Source organism: Pleurodeles waltl, chromosome 3_1 (assembly GCF_031143425.1).
Source record: "Pleurodeles waltl isolate 20211129_DDA chromosome 3_1, aPleWal1.hap1.20221129, whole genome shotgun sequence".
Classification (NCBI taxonomy): domain Eukaryota; kingdom Metazoa; phylum Chordata; class Amphibia; order Caudata; family Salamandridae; genus Pleurodeles; species Pleurodeles waltl.
In genome coordinates, this window is record NC_090440.1 from 1,697,109,168 (window position 1) to 1,697,126,781 (window position 17,614).

The 17,614-nt window shown below is 43.1% G+C and overlaps 1 protein-coding gene across 11 annotated transcripts in view; it reads left to right on the top strand.

Annotated features, from left to right (window-relative positions):
• Nucleotides 1–17,614, top strand: part of HDAC4 (histone deacetylase 4) — a 1,159,747-nt gene that overhangs the window by 626,285 nt on the left and 515,848 nt on the right. For all 11 annotated transcript variants that reach the window (XM_069225509.1, XM_069225507.1, XM_069225510.1 and 8 more), the window contains 2 exons: nt 7,070–7,220; nt 7,559–7,673. In XM_069225509.1, the coding sequence (XP_069081610.1) occupies nt 7,070–7,220; nt 7,559–7,673 (266 nt within the window). The remainder of the gene's footprint in view (nt 1–7,069; nt 7,221–7,558; nt 7,674–17,614) is intronic.

Below are 17,614 nucleotides of genomic sequence, written 5' to 3' on the forward strand. Positions count from 1 at the left end.
GACTCCGAAGGATTCGACGATACACAAACCGTGAGTAAGACGTCGAAAACCACACAGAGACACATTTACAAGGCCCAGGGGACGCCACTGCCATCCGGCCATGGCTCCACCCATAAATTCGGTGACCGACCGTCGGCACCGAAAAAGGTCCAAACAGTGCCGAGGTCGTCCGACTCCGGTCGAGACACCGGCACGCAGCCTTCTCGGGACCGAGAAAGTGCTGGAGACAAGCCTCGACACCGAGATGCCGGTGTGGACACGGCTCGACGCCGAGACAGCGGCACCGAAGCAGATCGACGCCGAGAGGTTTCGGCCCCGAAAAAGAAAAAAGTCACCTCGGAGCCGAAAAAACACGCAGACAGGGTTTCGATGCCGAAACAAACTGCAAGCGACCCAGCTCCAGGCTCTTATACAGAAGAGCACTCGCTAACCTCCCAAATGCTAAAGCATAGGTTTGAGGAAGAGCTACAAGCAACTGATGTGGACCATACGCAAAAGCGTATCTTCATACAGCAGGGGACAGGAAAAATAAGCACCCTTCCCCCTATTAGGAGAAAGAGAAGGTTGGAGTTCCAGACTGAACAGACACCACAACCAAAGGTGGTGAAAAGAGTTACCCCACCACCCTCTCCTCAGCCCGTGATTAACGTCTCACCAGCACAAACTCCATCACTCTCCCCAGCTCACACCACCATGAGCCAGGGTGACCAAGATCAGGACGCATGGGACCTATACGACGCCCCAGTGTCAGATAATAGTCCGGAGGCATACCCTACGAAGCCATCTCCACCAGAGGACAGCACCGCGTATTCTCAAGTGGTGGCTAGAGCAGCACAATTTCACAACGTAAGCCTCCACTCAGAACAGGTCGAGGATGATTTTTTATTCAACACACTCTCCTCCACCCACAGCTCGTACCAAAGCCTGCCTATGCTCCCTGGTATGCTCCGGCACGCAAAAGACATCTTTAAGGAGCCGGTCAAAAGTAGGGCAATCACACCAAGGGTGGAAAAAAAGTATAAGGCGCCTCCTACAGACCCGGTTTTCATCACTACACAGCTGCCACCAGACTCTGTCGTTGTAGGAGCAGCAAGGAAGAGGGCCAACTCTCACACATCTGGAGATGCACCACCCCCAGATACAGAAAGCCGCAAGTTCGATGCAGCTGGTAAAAGAGTCGCAGCACAAGCTGCAAACCAGTGGCGCATCGCGAACTCCCAGGCACTACTTGCGCGCTATGACAGAGCCCACTGGGACGAGATGCAACATCTCATTGAACATCTGCCCAAGGACTTACAAAATAGGGCAAGACAAGTGGTTGAGGAGGGACAGGCCATTTCCAACAACCAGATCCGCTCCTCCATGGACGCTGCAGATACAGCTGCACGGACAATTAATACATCTGTAACTATCAGAAGGCATGCATGGCTCCGAACGTCTGGATTTAAACCAGAGATTCAACAAGCAGTTCTCAATATGCCTTTTAATGAAAAAGAACTGTTCGGTCCAGAAGTGGACACAGCGATTGAGAAACTCAAAAAAGATACGGACACTGCCAAAGCCATGGGCGCACTCTACTCCCCGCAGAGCAGAGGGAATTACAGCACCTTCCGTAAAACGCCCTTTCGAGGGGGGTTTCGGGGTCAGAGCACACAAGCCAGCACCTCACAAGCAACACCGTCCAGTTACCAGGGACAGTATAGAGGAGGTTTTCGGGGACAATATAGAGGAGGGCAATTCCCTAGAAATAGAGGAAGATTTCAAAGCCCCAAAACCCCTACTACTAAACAGTGACTCACATGTCACTCACCCCCTCCACACAACACCAGTGGGGGGAAGAATAGGTCATTATTACAAAGCATGGGAGGAAATCACTACAGACACTTGGGTTCTAGCAGTTATCCACCATGGTTATTGCATAGAATTTCTACAATTCCCTCCAAACATACCACCAAAAGCACAAAATTTAACAACACACCATTCCAATCTCCTGGAGATAGAAGTGCAGGCACTATTGCAAAAGAATGCAATCGAATTAGTGCCAAACACACAAATAAACACAGGAGTTTACTCACTGTACTTTCTGATACCAAAGAAGGACAAAACGCTGAGACCAATCCTAGACCTCAGAGTAGTGAACACTTTCATCAAATCGGACCACTTCCACATGGTCACACTACAAGAAGTATTGCCATTGCTAAAACTACACGACTACATGGCAACTTTAGACCTCAAGGACGCTTATTTCCATATACCAATACACCCATCGCACAGGAAATACCTAAGGTTTGTATTCAAAGGAATACATTACCAATTCAAGGTACTGCCTTTCGGATTAACAACCGCACCAAGAGTCTTTACCAAATGCCTAGCGGTAGTCGCTGCACACATAAGAAGGCAGCAAATACATGTGTTCCCATATTTGGACGACTGGCTAATCAAGGCACATTCGTTCATAGAGTGCTCAAATCACACAAATCAGATCATACAAACCCTCTTCAAACTCGGGTTCACCGTCAACTTTACAAAATCCAACATTCTGCCGCGCAAGGTACAACAATACCTAGGAGCCATAATAGACACATCAAAGGGAGTAGCCACTCCAAGTCCACAAAGAATTCTAAATTTCAACACCATCATACAACGCATGTATCCAACACAAAAGATACAAGCAAAGATGGTATTACAACTCCTAGGCATGATGTCTTCATGCATAGCCATTGTCCCAAACGCAAGACTGCACATGAGGCCCTTACAACAATGCCTAGCATCACAGTGGTCTCAAGCACAGGGTCACCTTCTAGATCTGGTGTTAATAGACCGCCAAACTTACCTCTCGCTTCTGTGGTGGAACAACATAAATTTAAACAAGGGGCGGCCTTTCCAAGACCCAGTGCCACAATACGTAATAACAACAGATGCTTCCATGACAGGGTGGGGAGCACACCTCGATCAACACAGCATACAAGGACAATGGAACGTACATCAAACAAAACTGCATATCAATCACCTAGAACTTCTAGCAGTTTTTCAAGCACTAAAAGCTTTCCAACCAATAATAGTTCACAAATACATTCTCGTCAAAACAGACAACATGACAACAATGTATTATCTAAACAAGCAGGGGGGGACGCACTCCACGCAGTTAAGCCTGCTAGCACAAAATATTTGGCATTGGGCAATTCACAACCAAATTCGCCTAATAGCACAGTTTATACCAGGGATCCAAAATCAACTCGCAGACAATCTCTCTCGAGATCACCAACAGGTCCACGAATGGGAAATTCACCCCCAAATTCTGAACACTTATTTCAAACTCTGGGGAACACCTCAGATAGACTTGTTTGCGACAAGGGAGAACGCAAAATGCCAAAACTTCGCATCCAGATACCCACACGAACAATCCCAAGGCAATGCCCTATGGATGAACTGGTCAGGGATATTTGCTTACGCTTTTCCTCCTCTCCCTCTCCTTCCTTACCTGGTAAACAAACTCAGTCAAAGCAAACTCAAACTCATATTAATAGCACCAACTTGGGCAAGGCAACCCTGGTACACAACGCTGCTAGACCTATCAGTGGTACCCTGCATCAAATTGCCCAACAGGCCAGATCTGTTGACACAGCACAACCAAAAGATCAGACACCCAGATCCAGCATCGCTGAATCTAGCAATCTGGCTCCTGAAATCCTAGAATTCGGGCACTTACAACTTACCCAAGAATGTATGGAAGTCATAAAACAAGCCAGAAGGCCATCCACCAGGCACTGCTATGCAAGTAAATGGAAGAGGTTTGTTTGCTACTGCCATATTAATCAAATACAACCATTACACACAACTCCAGAACATGTAGTGGGTTACTTGCTTCACTTACAAAAATCTAACCTAGCTTTCTCTTCCATTAAAATACACCTTGCAGCAATATCTGCATACCTGCAGACAACCTATTCAACTTCCCTATATAAGATACCAGTCATTAAAGCATTCATGGAGGGCCTTAGGAGAATTATACCACCAAGAACACCACCTGTTCCTTCATGGAACCTAAATGTTGTCCTAACTAGACTTATGGGTCCACCTTTTGAACCCATGCACTCCTGCGACATACAGTTCCTAACCTGGAAGGTGGCATTTCTCATCGCCATTACTTCCCTAAGAAGAGTAAGCGAGATTCAGGCGTTTACAATACAGGAACCTTTTATACAACTACACAAAAATAAAGTCGTCCTAAGGACCAATCCTAAATTTTTGCCAAAGGTTATTTCACCGTTCCATCTAAATCAAACAGTGGAACTTCCAGTGTTCTTTCCACAGCCAGATACCGTAGCTGAAAGGGCACTACATACATTAGATGTCAAAAGAGCATTGATGTATTACATTGACAGAACAAAAAACATCAGAAAGACTAAACAACTCTTTATTGCATTTCAAAAACCTCATGCAGGAAACCCAATTTCAAAACAAGGTATAGCCAGATGGATAGTTAAATGCATCCAAATCTGCTACCTTAAAGCTAAACGACAGCTGCCCATTACACCAAGGGCACATTCAACCAGAAAGAAAGGTGCTACCATGGCCTTTCTAGGAAACATCCCAATGCAAGAAATATGTAAGGCAGCCACATGGTCTACGCCTCACACATTCACCAAGCACTACTGTGTAGACGTGTTATCCGCACAACAAGCCACAGTAGGTCAAGCCGTATTAAGAACATTATTTCAGACTACTTCCACTCCTACAGGCTGATCCACCGCTTTTTGGGGAAATAACTGCTTACTAGTCTATGCAGAACATGCGTATCTACAGCGACAGATGCCATCGAACTGAAAATGTCACTTACCCAGTGTACATCTGTTCGTGGCATCAGTCGCAGTAGATTCGCATGTGCCCACCCGCCTCCCCGGGAGCCTGTAGCAGTTTGGAAGTTACCTTCAATTATTTATATATGTATCATCTCAACCTTAAATAGGTGCATACTTAGTCACTCCATTGCATGGGCACTATTACTACAATTCAACTCCTACCTCACCCTCTGCGGGGAAAAACAATCGACGATGGAGTCGACACCCATGCGCAATGGAGACAAAAGGAGGAGTCACTCGGTCCCGTGACTCGAAAGACTTCTTCGAAGAAAAACAACTTGTAACACTCCGACCCAACACCAGATGGCGAGCTATTGCAGAACATGCGAATCTACTGCGACTGATGCCACGAACAGATGTACACTGGGTAAGTGACATTTTCATTCGGACATAATCAGGAGACTGGGCTTTCATTTTGTTAAAGTTGTATTGTCGTTTTAGAATCCTACTATATTGCAGCTGTTCGTGCCACCACCAGCTGCAGCTTTGGGCGTCATTCAGGTTGATAACGGCAGATCTATTGCCGTTTTCCCACCTTGTGACTGTCATTTTTGGCATCCTTTAGTACATCGGGGTCAATTTGAACAGAACTTCTGGTCTTTAGGGGATACCTCGCACTCCTTGTTGTTCACTATTCTCTTGGCCTGATTCGGTCTGGCACTTTTGCTGCAGATCCGGATTCCAATCCTTGCTTTGTGGGAGCATATCTAATCCCATCACTTGCAGAAATTCCATATTATTGCTAATCAACTTTGTCAAAACATTAATTAAGGATATTGTGGAGGTAAGATCATGTTAAAAGCAAATGACTTTGAGGAGTGAAGCAATCTTGCTGTGGTATCTGTCAATAACGCATCGTGGTGCTTTGATAATTCAGACTTTAGCTCCAGAATCTCAGAGCTCTGAAATGAATCGTTTCTCTGAATTTAGCTGAATATCAGCGGAGTTAAGTTGGTGTCCAAATCTGCTGTTCACTCAGGCGATAAGTGGTGACCACCACTAAGTACAAGCTTGAGCTTGCCTTATCCGTAGGTCATGCCTCTCATAAGATCCCTACCCTCCCTCTCAGGCAAAAAGTCACCTTACTTGTCTTTGGAGTTGACACATGGGTTTGCATTTCCCTCAAAAAAGGGTCCTTGAATGAATTATTTTAATGTAAGGTAAGGACCCTGTTTGTGACATCAACCGTCCATGAAAGCATACAGATCCTTCGACTTTGCTGGAAAGTATGACTGCTGCAGACCACTCGCCTGTCATGTTAGGCAAACGCCGATAGTATCTGTCACTTCTGAGTAAAGCTTCAAAGGGATTTTTTTCCTAAACCATATGAAATTACCGCAAAAGTAACACATCTGAAAAGCATCAACCTAAGAAATGTCAAGTGTTTTCACATGCATATTTTCATGCCCCTACAGCAGCCGTAATTCAACAGCCTAAGCCCAATGCCATTGTTGCCAGCAAACTAAGATAGGCGCAAAAGGCACATTTGCAACAGAAGAGCAAAGAGAAAAGTTTGAGAGTAAAATATATATATATTTTTTTAAATGCCTAAAAAAGGAATGGGGTCGTTGTTGTGAGACTTAATTACCTTCCTTACACTTCAAACAAAAGTAGGGTAGAAGGGAGAAACCTCCTAGCCAGCCACTCTCCTAAAAAAATTATTATTGCAAAACTAAATAACAACACGGATGCTAAGTACACCAAGTACATTTTTAACACAATACTGTGTAGGTATGGTCCTTGTTGCAGGGTGTGCGTTGGCAGAGTCTGTCTTCATCTGTTGTACAACTCGCAGAATGTGACTAAAGTAAGTTTTGGTCTCCCCCCGGGTATCCTTGAATGAAACTGGAATATATTTTCCACTCAAAGTTTGAACTGTTTATCGCTTACAGGGGCATAGGTATTTTATTATGAAATGTACTATTTTGCCGTGCTATCTATTATTGAATGACCTATATTGCATTGAATCTATTCGCCACAGAGGGAGCCATCAGAAACAAGGCACGACTACCCATGCATACGTTTTTAATGGCAGTAATAGCTGAAGTATTTTACTGAATAATGTGGATATACAAGCTTGGGGTTAATTAATAATCCATCAGTAAACAGAAAATAATGAAGAGTTCTCTCGATAGCTTCCCAAATCATGTTTGTGTCTTGGACCTTGCTGACTGTGCTAACAACTGCTTCTCTTGTCCCATTCACAGCAGCAGCAGGAAATTCTTGCCATGAAGCACCAGCAGGAACTGTTGGAGCATCAGCGGAAGCTCGAGCAGCACCGTCAGGAACAAGAAATGGAGAAGCAGCAGAGAGAACAAAAGCTGATCCAACTGAAGAACAAGGAAAAGGGGAAAGAGAGTGAGTGAAATATGTATGTCCTAGAAGACACAGCAAATCCAGCCTTCTGGTTTATGGTCCTTCAAAGACTCCAGGCAGGGCTCCGTGTAATCTGCTCAGTCTGCTCTTTCAGACTCGCACTGCTGTCCGCTGAAGAGCTTGGGCAGGCTCAGGCTGTGCCTACCTCGCAGGCCTCATTTATCTTTGGAATGAGCTGTTGAATTCAGGTCATTCTTGCTGCTGTGCCCACCGTTACCGTCCGGCTGCAGTGAATTAGAGTTTATGAATAGAAGGCGCGTCTCATGCTTTGTGCCCTGTGATTGCAATATTTAGCTAATTCCAAGCACGTTCTCTTCCAGGTGCCGTGGCCAGCACCGAGGTGAAGATGAAGTTGCAGGAGTTTGTTCTCAATAAAAAGAAAGCCTTGGCCCACCGCAATCTGAGCCACTGCATGTCCAACGACCCCCACTTCTGGTAAGAGCGCAGCACACAGGGTGGTAGGGATCCCACATGGCAGGTTTAGTTTATCAGGGTCACCCCCGTGCAGTGTGCTGTCTAGTGTTTCAGTAATGATGCTCTGTGCGAGAAGATGTACTGACATGGATCGTTAGGGAGTGTGCATTAACGATACCACCCTTTCAAGCACTAGCGAAGCCATTACCAGATACAGTAAATGTTTTAATTGTCTTATTGGAATTAAACACAGGGTCATGACGACACATTGCGTAAAGGGGTTACTGCAGCCAGGACCCTATCAGTCTTGTGCTCTGAAAAGTGTCGAAGAACATAATGTGAATATGAGAACCTATAAATTAAATCTACAGCACAACATAATATAGGGAATAATACTTAAAGAAGCGACTAAGATCACATTTAAGGCTACATACTGGTCAACATGAGATTATGTACAGTGGAGGCTTATGCAGTACAGGCTGAGATACATAAACATGGATGCCTTCGGAACCGTGGAACATTACACACAGTGGGCAGGATGTTATAAAGGACTATTTAAAATCACCCACGTAGAAACAAATATTTCTTAAAAATAAAATGTTCATTTATATTTAATATGCATTAACAATTACTAAAAAGTTATCTATACAATTCTACTATTTTGTTTTACAGAGCAAAGTAACATTTATTTTTAAATTCCAAAAGGTTTTTAACAAAATATTTTATTTTAACATTAAAATTTATATTTCAAAGTTTTGTACACACACATGTACACACCCACATATTTAATGCAAACAATTACCTATCTAGTTTTCAGGCTTCTGCATATATTTGCATATGATCCAGGAGCATTTTGGGAACATTATAAATAGCCTCGAATTGTTACATTTTGAGCAAAAAAGTACACGTTGTATATTGGAATAATTGTCAGTAATGCAAGCTATGAGCATGCGCCCTAATGGTAAAAGCTTTGCGATAATGAATCAAGTGCTCAAGTTTTGACAACTTATACACATGGATGCAGATTCTCTCTCAGTTGCCGACAAACCACCTTCACAGATCCATTATATAGTACAGGTAAACTGGAAACCAAAGGGTTTGTGCTGCAGAGGGTTGGGCCTACTTGTTCAGTGTACACAATAAACATGAAAACAGGTTGTACTTGACTCCGAACAATATTCCCTGGTTGTTGTGTGAAGGGACTCCCCTAATTTATTTGTCTGTCATGTCACCATCTCCTCTCTCAGCAGTTGTAATAAATAGTATTTAAACGGCCAAAGTTTTGTAATGGACCCTGTAAGTATGTATGTACAAATAATGCATTCGGTACATTATAGTCTGTTCTGCGAACACAAGGTGTTTAATAGGACTCAGTGAAAACCTTATGAAATATTTAATGATGTTGCTACAGTTTAACACCTTTCATTTCATTCATCCTATTTGTTCCTTCCAACATGACAGCTAAATTTCCATCCGATTTCTCTTTACTTACAGACATAAAAAATGTTTACATTTCCGATAGATTAGGGTCTTGTAGTATCCATAATTCAAGACCCTTTCTATAAAAAAAAAAGCACATTTCTATAAAAATAAAAAAAAGCAGATTGGTTTACATCAACTCTGTATACTGTTGACCATAGTGTCATTGTTACTATCAGCCTTGACATCATGTTCATCTTTTTTGTCTTTTTGATGTGTAGGCACCTTGGGAAGGAGAGATTGTGGTTGGCTGGATTATTTCACAACTCTGTACTCTTTTCTCTCTTACTTTTGCCTTCATGTCTTTCTTCACTTGTAATGTCCTTTTGCCCATTTTCAGTCACACCTTACATTCCTTGGTTGGGTATGCAGAATTAGTGCTTCATTTTTTAAAATATTTCATAAATTTGTTTTGTTTTTTACAGACGGACATTTTGCTGCCTCCATTGCTGCGCCTGATTAACCAGAGCTGCAGTTATAGGTGGTGAAATGCCGGTAGGCAGGGTGGGAAGAGGAGCAGGAGCACAGGGATTTATCCACGTAAATTAAAAAAATAAAAATAGGAATCACCACGGGAAAAAGGCGCGAAGAGAGTGTCGGTGTTTTCCCCCCCCCCAAGTATCTGCAAATCCCTTGTTTGAATGGGCGAATGGTAAGCATAACACACAGACTTTGTGTGGGTCAGAGGCTGCGTGTTTTTTCTGCCAGAGGATGGGCACTTCATGGAGAAAAAAAAATGAGTTAGTGTCAAAAAACAGTTTCACTCAGTAGATATTATGGGAAGATGTTGAGTAAAACATAAAAAAATGCTTTCTGAGGGTGAAAAAAGCAGGCAAACAGAAGGGTAAAAACCTCAGTGTTTTAGGATCCTTCTCTCAGAAACCAAAAAAACATCTGCTTGAGAGAGGCAGCTGCCAGTGAGATTCTTCATGGGTAGTGGAAGCTCCCGGACTCCTAAAGCCACAGCAGTCTTTTTCCCCCAGAGATTCATAACTTCGGCCTATCAGGCTGCATTTTTCCTCTCAATGATAGAGGGCCTTTGCATTCCTTTTTTAAAAAAAAATTATTTTTTTACATTTCAAATGCTGCAATGTAGTTTTAAATGAACTCTTTTGAACATTTTACAGTCTACATTTTGGGACAAACCTTGCCTTAGATAGGTTTCTGAAGAGCACTCCACCTCAAATGATTTTTAGACATTGGGATCCTGGACCTTTTGTTATATGGTCAGATATGTATTTAAATTATTATTTTTGTAATACGTTTAATTTTTATTCCCTGGCCTTTTGGATAAGGCATGAGATAGTATTTATAGATAGGCCAAGATAAAATAGTGAATAATTCTCCAGGTCCCTGTTAGATTTCGTACAGTAAAAAACGTCACATGGGCTAGTATCACTTTATGAGACTAGATATAGTTAGTGCTCCAGGTAAGATTCTGAGGCTGGGAGTTTTTACTCCTGTTTTAAAAGAGAGCGCATTCATTTTCAAGAGAGAAAAACTGAGGCTTCTCCTCATTAGAGTAAAGGCTGTATGTAAAGCATGAAGCACAAACAGAATTGTACATAACATCCCTGTCTTCATTAGGGGTCATTATATAAGCACATCTACAATTAACTTTTCAGCAGAATGAATACAACTAAAGTGCAGAAGTTGAAACCTTCATAGATTCAAAGGTATGTACAAACGATTACACACAAATGGTCAATAGAAAAAAATGGTGTCCACAAATGGTCAATAGAAAAAAATGGCGTCCACGCTGGGATTCCTGATTCCACAATTTTTGTTGTTGTTGCAGCATTAAGCATTTTGGCAAGCAGTTCTGGCTACATGATTGTCAACAGGAAATGTATCAGCGTTGAAGACCTTGTTGACACCGAAGTCTATTAAACCATGGATGCTTCTTCCTATGTTGATAATAACGTTGAGACCACCAACTCCTTTGAAACATTGGCTTGTAAATACAATACTCACTGACCAATTTCTTTTAGGTTCAGCACATTCAGGGGTAAATTCCCTCCTGCTTGAAAAAACAGGTGGTACAAGATACAACTTTGCAATAAACACCACCACATAGGATGCCTCTTTCTAAGGATGTTACTATCTGGAAACAGAGGTGACTTTTTCAGCACTCTTTTAAGACAAAATGGCATTTTGTATCCCCATACGAACCTACCATGTTCAAGAACCCTTATGCATCCATGATGATCCGGATCTCCTTGTAACACTATATTCCCTTAAAAACATATACCAATATTCAGGATCTTCCTTGCAGTGAATTTTTTTTTGACACTTGCCACCACCAAATATTCTACATTCCAGCTGCTCAAAAAGTATGAAGTTCCAGACCATAACCCTCTCTTCCCAAGAATGAACCCTCAAGACTAATCGTTTCAGCTGTATTTAAAAGGCATTTGTCAGCATCAACTATTACTAACACTCCTGACAAGGAGAGAAAGCGAATGAAAACAGTAGGCAGAAACACATGTGGCGTATCTGCCACATTCATGAAGGCAGCAAGTGCTTTGTTCAAGTTACAGGTGTATGACCCAGCTCTGGAAAAAGTTTTCAAGGAAGGATTTCTCACCTTCAATGAGGGTATTGTTTTAGCAGCCAAAAGGACAGAACCTCAGTTAGAAATCCCTAACTTTCATTAACTGGTCTTTAACCTTGTGTGCTTTTGGTTGCCTATTCAAAAGACGTGCTCCATCAAATAAAAGTGAAGAGTTTCAGAACTGCTGGTCTAGAAAACAGAATTTGCAGGTACGAATCCAGATCTGGAGATAAGTGTTTTTTATCAACAAAGGGTTCAGGCACTTATTGACAGCATCAAAAGCTGCACCTAAATCAGCTAAACCACCATTAGATGGGAAGAGGCAACTTAGAAGAAGTGCTGTAAGCAGCAAATCATTCCACCAAATGAGCTTTGCAGTTGCCATCTTCAGCAGCTGCAAAATGACATTAATTTATTACTTTTAAAATGAGCTGTAAGGGCCGTTCACTTGTATCAAAACAGGATCTATCTCTTTTATTTTCCAGTTATAAGGAAAGGTCGAAATTTGGAGTTCAGACTGGTGCTCATTTTCCAAGGAAGCAAACAAACAGAATAGAATCAAAAAGTACAGGATGCTAACCTTTCATTGGATCTTCCTCTGACTCCATCAGAGGAACTGAACCTTCAAAATACATTGTTTGACATTTCAGTTGTTGCAAATAATTTCTAGTTCCTCTGCTCAAATATACTTCTTAAATCATTTCAAAACATTTGAAATTAGTATTAGCTGTCCTCAACAAAATAAATCTTTATTTAGTTGATGCTTTACAAAGACCTTGTCTAAAAAACAATTGGCATCCAAACCGACCCTTGAACAGATAATTCACAGCCTGAGTTCCAATGTGAACACAATAGAAAGAGGAATGACATTTTACAAGAGAAATGAAGGAATCTACGGGATCCTGTGCATCTGACTGCATATCAGGAGTCTTCTCTATTGTCATCTGTAGTGTTAGAAGTGCTACTCAGTTTTTAGTTTCTAAGCAGTGCCTGAAATCATCCATGATGTCCAGGAGGGCTAACTCAGCGAGTGATGAGCCGTTACTTTGTTGTTGCTTACCACAGAGCTTGCTTACAGGAATGCTTTCAGTTGAAGGCTACATCTCAGCAGTAGTGAGAAGATGCATCCTTCCTGAGTTGGAGAGGACACAACGCTCCTTATCTATCAGCTCTAAGGTACAGGGTTGCCAAAAGAGGCAGTGCACTACGTTAAATCCTTTGTAGCTCGGGGGCAGTAAAGCTGCCCCTGAAGTGATTCTTGCCATTTTTCACTTTCAGAATGATTCTGATATAGGTACAGCACCCCACACCCAACATGCATAAAGGCACGATATTGATGACTTTATCTCTTAAAGATCAGACACACAGCAGTGGTTACTAGCTGCAAATATCACTCCAAACTACCATTATCAAATTTAGTAGTCTGGCTCCTGATTACAGTATGGCCCCAAAACTTGCCACAATACTTTATGGATATTCTTAAAGAACCTAAGCACCCTTCCCCTGTGTTTCACTTGACAAAATTCCATATCTAGTGTTTTTCAGAACTGCTATTAGGAAGTTCTGGTATGTTTTTGATACTGAATAAAAAGTCGCTTGCAGCTGTCTTGCATTAAGGCGCTAACAGCTGCTATCACAGTCATATTTATTTTATCACCGTACCACTGCTCTAGAGGATTATCTGGAAGGATGTTTAAAAATTCCCTCCAGTCAGGAGACCCTATCCTTCAGAACTACTATTACAGGATCACATTAGAATAGTTTCAGACCTGATCATAGTAGTGGTCTCCTGAGCATCTCAGAATTAACAGTGAACAGACCAGCCATAACTGTAGCGAGAATTGGGTATGATGGGGACTGTAAAAGCAGGAAACATACATCTTCGCCTCAAGCCATAGACAACATAGTTATACCATAGTCCTATTTTATACAGGCCCAATTAGCAGATCAAACCTGTAGATCTCTTAACTTAGGAGACCAACAAAGGTTCAAATAAACAAGGATGTGAAAGCAATCCTACATGCTCAGAGAGCAATATCTGCAGTGTCATAAAACACTGTATATTTCAGTACAAAACCTTCAAGTAACAACAAAATCACACACATTATAATAAGTGCTCTCTGGCACTAAGTAAACAACACCAGCATATGTCTCTCCCAACTCAGCATGGATTATCATTTTTCTATCTGATGTAAATGCCTTGAAGAAATCCAGTAATTTTAATATCAGCTTGTCAGTTCCTGAAAATACACAGTTTGCTATCAAATACAACATTTCTATTAGGAGAAAATAAATGTGATTCCCTAACAAACGTTTGTAATTTTTTGAAAAAAAAGTACTTATTGCTACCTTGGCGAATCAGCTTTAAATCTTTGTCATTCTGATATTTGGCTCTCAACCATCAGCATACTCTTTTCAATATGTGTAGTGGCCTCATATAGTCTGATTTGATGTTGGAAGTGACTACTTTTATGCAAGTAATAAGCACAACAGCATTTTGGTAGGTCTTTGTCCTATTTTGCGAGCTGTTTAAAACCAACAGCTCACTGAACTGCATTGCTTCACCCACAGTGCAGAGTGTGAATCTACCTGCACTGTGAATTTAATGAAAAATTTCTCAGCTATCGTAACAGAAAATTACAATACTATTAAGGACATGGAGGCAAGGATTATGCTGAACTTCCTTCATTTTATTCTTTCAGCAGCCACATTAAAACATCATCAAAACTATTTCCCATAAACAATCTAGAAAGAGACAGAACTAAAGCCAGAACTAATCACAATGGATGCTGCTCCCCATAGTCTTCTGTCACCTGTCATTCTCCCCCTTTCTTTGTGTGACAGAAGCTGATGCACCTCTGTGGCTCATTCCTGTTCGGACGTTTCAGTCCCTACACAAAAAGTAAATTACTAACTCTTCACTGCCTGAGCACAACTTAAAGAACAGCACAATCTTTCACCAAAAAGCATATGTATATGGTATTATCCATGAGCAATTTACCAATGACCGTTAATTTGAATTCATTTGAGCGGAATTACCTACCCTGTATGGATAGTCGCCCAAACACTGCATCTATTCATACAAGTGTCTATGGGTTGGAAGACGAAATGTCCGATCATCAGATGGGGTAATTAATCCTCACCTCCATGTCTTCAGTAGAACTGAAACTGTTATAATAGCTAGGACATTTTTCATTCTATGTTAGGAACAGACATGGGGCTTTCCATCTTTCCCTGTAATTTGCAATGCCATAGGATGTAGCTACCATCCAGAATGGTTCTGTGAGGTTTCCTGGACGAATCAAGAAAGATCTGCAAATGGGGATGACGGTTTGGAGAATCCAAAGAAAGTTGAGCAGAACTAGATACCAGACTTGAGATTTCCATAGCTGAGTCACCACCACCAGGTCGTCTCCACACCAGGGTGGAGAGATGTGTTAATATGGAGAAAAGAGGGAACTTGTATCCTATTTCCATTGCCCAGTCTGGGAGAAGGGTGTCCATTGTCACCACTTGTGGGTCCCGGCTCCAGCTGAAGTATCTTTCTAATTGGTGATTCAATTGTGACGCAAAAGATCTGTCAGCTTAGAACCTTGCATGTATTGTGAGCACCAGTTTGTGACCTGATTGGATGTTGCTGGCAGATACTCCAGAGATACAAAGATCTGGTTCCCTTGGGAGTAGTCCCAGAAGTATCCGGCTAGATCTGAGTGGATTTGAGATCTCGTCCCTCCTAGGTGATCAATATATAGAACTTGTAGGAAGTTGGATCTGTATGTACTATTTCAAAGTAAGAAATAGCATGCACAGAGTCCAAGGGTTCCCCTTAGAGGTAAGATAGTGGCAAAAAGAGATAATTCTAATGCTCTATTTTGTGGTAGTGTGGTCGAGCAGTAGGCTTATCAGAGGAGTAGTGTTAAGCATTTGTTGTACACACACAGGCAATAAATGAGGAACACACACTCAGAGACAATTCCAGGCCAATAGGTTTTTGTATAGAAAAATATATTTTCTTAGTTTATTTTAAGAACCACAGGTTCAAGATTTACAAGTAATACTTCAAATGAAAGGTATTTCATGTAGGAACTTTAGGAACTTTGAATTAGCAAAATAGCATATACAGTTTTCACATAAATGACATATAGCTATTTTAAAACTAGACACTGCAATTTTCAACAGTTCCTGGGGGAGGTAAATGTTTGTTAGTTTTTGCAGGTAAGTAAACCACCTACGGGGTTGAAGTTTGGGTCCAAGGTAGCCCACCGTTGGGGGTTCAGAGCAACCCCAAAGTTACCACACCAGCAGCTCAGGGCCGGTCAGGTGCAGAGGTTAAAGTGGTGCCCAAAACGCATAGGCTTCAATGGAGAAGGGGGTGCCCCGGTTCCAGTCTGCAAACAGGTAAGTAACCGCGTATTCGGAGGGCAGACCAGGGGGGTTTTGTAGGGCACCGGGGGGGACACAAGTCAGCACAAAAAATACACCCTCAGCAGCACGGGGGCGGCCGGGTGCAGTGTGTAAACAGGCGTCGGGGTCGCAATAGAAATCAATGGGAGACCAAGGGGTCTCTTCAGTGATGCAGGCAAGGGGGTGGCTCCTTGGGGTAGCCACCACCTGGGCAAGGGAGAGGGCCACCTGGGGGGTCGCTCCTGCACTGGAGGTCGGATCCTTCAGGTCCTGGGGGCTGCGGGTGCAGTGTCTTTCCCAGGCGTCGGGTCTTTGAAGCAGGCAGTCGCGGTCAGGGGGGAGCCTCGGGATTCCCTCTGCAGGCGTCGCTGTGGGGGCTCAGGGGGGTCAACTCTGGCTACTCACGGTCACGTAGTCGCCGGGGAGTCCTCCCTGTGGTGTTTGTTCTCCACAAGTCGAGCCGGGGGCATCGGGTGCAGAGTGCAAAGTCTTACGCTTCCGGCGGGAAACGTGTGTTGGTTCAAAGTTGCTTCTTTGTTGCAAAGTTGCAGTCTTTGGGGAACAGAGCCGCTGTCCTCGGGACTTCTTGGTCCTTCTAGATGCAGGGTAGTCCTCTGAGGCTTCAGAGGTTGCTGGACCCTGGGAACGCGTCGCTGGAGCAGTGTCTTTAGAAGTGGGGAGACAGGCCGGTAGAGCTGGGGCCAAAGCAGTTGGTGTCTCCGTCTTCTCTGCAGGTTTGTCAGTTCAGCAGTCCTCTTCTTCTTAGGTTTCAGGAATCTATCTTGCTGGGTTCTGGGAGCCCCTAAATACTCGATTTAGGGGTGTGTTTAGGTCTGGGAGGGCAGTAGCCAATGGCTACTGTCCTTGAGGGTGGCTACACCCTCTTTGTGCCTCCTCCCTGAGGGGAGGGGGGCACATCCCTATTCCTATTGGGGGAATCCTCCAAAATCAAGATGGAGGATTTCTAAAGGCAGGGGTCACCTCAGCTCAGGACACCTTAGGGGCTGTCCTGACTGGTGGGTGACTCCTCCTTGTTTTTCTCATTATCTCTCCTGGACTTGCCGCCAAAAGTGGGGGCTGTGTCCAGGGGGGCGGGCATCTCCACTAGCTGGAGTGCCCTGGGGCATTGTAACACGAAGCCTGAGCCTTTCAGGCTCACTGCTAGGTGTTACAGTTCCTGCAGGGGGGAGGTGTGAAGCACCTCCACCCAGAGCAGGCTTTTGTTTCTGTCCTCAGAGAGCACAAAGGCCCTCACCACATGGGGTCAGAAACTCGTCTCTCAGTAGCAGGCTGGCACAGACCAGTCAGTCCTGCACTGAACAATTGGGTAAAATACAGGGGGCATCTCTAAGATGCCCTCTGTGTGCATTTTTTAATAAATCCAACACTGGCATCAGTGTGGGTTTATTATTCTGAGAAGTTTGATACCAAACTTCCCAGTATTAAGTGTAGCCATTATGGAGCTGTGGAGTTCGTTTTTGACAGACTCCCAGACCATATACTCATGGCTACCCTGCCTTACAAT